At 58.4% G+C, this 2203-nt stretch overlaps 1 protein-coding gene across 1 annotated transcript; it reads right to left on the bottom strand.

The window, feature by feature from the left end:
• Nucleotides 1-114: 114 nt before the first annotated feature.
• SPRG_18491 (hypothetical protein) lies at nt 115-2183 on the bottom strand (the record flags this gene model as incomplete). Its single annotated transcript, XM_012357933.1, has 10 exons — nt 115-130; nt 183-561; nt 601-939; nt 987-1103; nt 1144-1222; nt 1265-1296; nt 1340-1418; nt 1466-1657; nt 1710-1785; nt 1837-2183. The coding sequence occupies 10 exons, from the start codon at nt 2181-2183 to the stop codon at nt 115-117; spliced, it is 1656 nt and encodes a 551-aa protein (XP_012213323.1).
• Nucleotides 2184-2203: the final 20 nt, after the last annotated feature.

Here is a 2203-nt window from a genome sequence, read left to right as displayed (position 1 = left end):
GCCCACTAAGGCCTCCGCCTCCTCGGGGTGTCGACGCCGCACAACTCATGCCTGAGTCGTCAAAGGTGGTGGCATTCGACTGAGACTGCCGTGGACTTGTGATCGGTCGGCCGCTCAGACCGCGTGGGCTCTCCACGCGATCGATGCTAGATGCCCGCTCGTCGCTAGCGTCGTAGTCGTACTCAACGTCACTAGTTGTCGAGACGCCTTCTGCAGATCTCTCAAACTGCGCAGCATCGTTGGCGACCCCGGCATGTGCAACCGCATTGGCTGCTGTCTCGTCGAGGCTTTGTTGAGTGCTGCTGCCTGCGCTCGATCGCAACGTGGGCGCGCGCACTTTGGACGCAGCGCGCGATGTCCGCCGTGTCGCATCGGCATCTGCGCCCTCCTCGACACTGCTCGCATCGGTGCCCGCATGCGACCCCGTCGGTCGGCGGTCGTGCGTGGAGCTACTCGGCTTGCGGCTCGACGACGACATGGAGAGGCGATTGGGCGAGCTTGTTCCTTTCGACCCCATGGCTTGCGATGGTCGCTTCGTCACGCGTTGGGGTGTCGTCGTGCCTACCATCGTTTGCGCGTGTGTGTTGAACATGAGGTTACCTAAATCCATATGGGGGTCGTAGTCGAAGCTCGGCGGGTGGCTCGCGTGGTACATGGTGGCCGTCTTGTTGTGTTCAGGGGGCGGGGCGCTCGTCGATACCAACTTGAGCTTTGTATGCAACGTCTTGGTCAACGGTGTGTCGTCGTCATCGAGCAGGGACGCGAGGTGCCGGGGTCGGTGCGATGCGGGCGCGTCATCGTCGTCCAACAGCAGCGTTGTTGCCTCCGTCGCAGAGGCATTGGTTGTCACTTGTTCCGTGCTACTCTCGGGTGCCGCGCCGTCTGCGGTGTCGCTTTCGGCACTGGTTGCATCGGAGGTTTTGGCTCCGCTACCGTCGCCTGTTGTGTTCGAGTGAGATGCGTTTTCCATTTTATCGACAAGGAACCTCGCGTGTGGTTGCGGTATTTCCGTAGCTGGGCCTTCTCGACCTCGTCGAGGAAACTCGATATGAGCGGCGACGAGACATTGCTGCCGGCCTCTGCGACGTCAATGTACTTGACCTCTACACACTCGTGGTGAAGATGACATCAACGCCATCGCACCTTCGAGGCGCCGCAGTCGAAACGAGCCTGACTGGCGGAGTGTAATGCCGTTCAATATCCAGTAGAGCAGGTTGCAATACTACACGAGCACATGAGAAGCGACGAGAGGCGATGATCGTACGTCGTCTGCGTCCAGCGAGTCGCACCAAATGTCTAGTTGAAGTGAGTACCAGATCCGATGACCAGACCAGATTACCAATGAGCTCAAAGAGCGAGAGGTGAAACATCTCGTACTCGAGGTTCGTATGCGTGGCAATGTCCCGCTTCCAGTCGTCCTGGGGTGCGTGAGACGCCTTGTTGACCATCATCAATATCATCGTACGGCGATCATGATTCTCGACTCGCCAAGGTCAAAGAGCTCGATGAGCACCTTGTGAATGCGCAGAAAGAGGCGCTGGTAGTCGTCAAACTCCATTTTTGCCGCGTCCGGCTTGACCATTGTGAGCCAAAACACCCGCGTCATCCGGCACAAGAGCGGGTGGTACCGCAGCTCAAGTCGTTTTTGCAAGTTGTCCTATCGCGCCTCGCCTAACACCGAAGAAGTCTAGTACTATACATGGTCGTACATCCGTGTAAAACTTGAGGTCGCCTTGGTGGTCGTAGCTCACGTTCGCACCAGGATCGAGGGCAGTGACGACTTCCCTACAACAGCACGATTGAGTTGATCACAGAATGTATCGCAAGAGCAGAGACCCTTCGGCGACGAGCCGAATGACGGCCTGTCGGATCTCGTCGATGTGGTCCGCGGCATCGATGAGCTTGGGCGTGACGAGCGATGGCTGGTGCAGAAGCTCGGGTGTATGCTTGGGCACGGGGCGTGTAATGTCTTCAAAATTGAGCGGATTCATTTCAGGGGACAGCGGCGCATTAGGTGGCGGCTTCTCTTTGATGGTGGCTTTCCGAGGCGGCTCGACTTGGTGCGGAATGACAACGGCCTCTGCTTCGGGAGTGGCCGGTGCCTCCTCGACGATCGACCCGGGATGCTCTAGCGGCCGCGAGGTCTTGTTGTGCGACGACGTCTTGACCATTTGCCCGAGCATAATGCTCATGACCGACTGCT

The sequence above is a fragment of the Saprolegnia parasitica genome, assembly GCF_000151545.1.
Source record: "Saprolegnia parasitica CBS 223.65 unplaced genomic scaffold supercont2.1243, whole genome shotgun sequence".
NCBI classification, from domain to species: domain Eukaryota; phylum Oomycota; class Saprolegniomycetes; order Saprolegniales; family Saprolegniaceae; genus Saprolegnia; species Saprolegnia parasitica.
The sequence above is the reverse complement of the archived record's forward strand: the minus strand, read 5'-3'. Positions and strand labels throughout refer to the sequence as shown.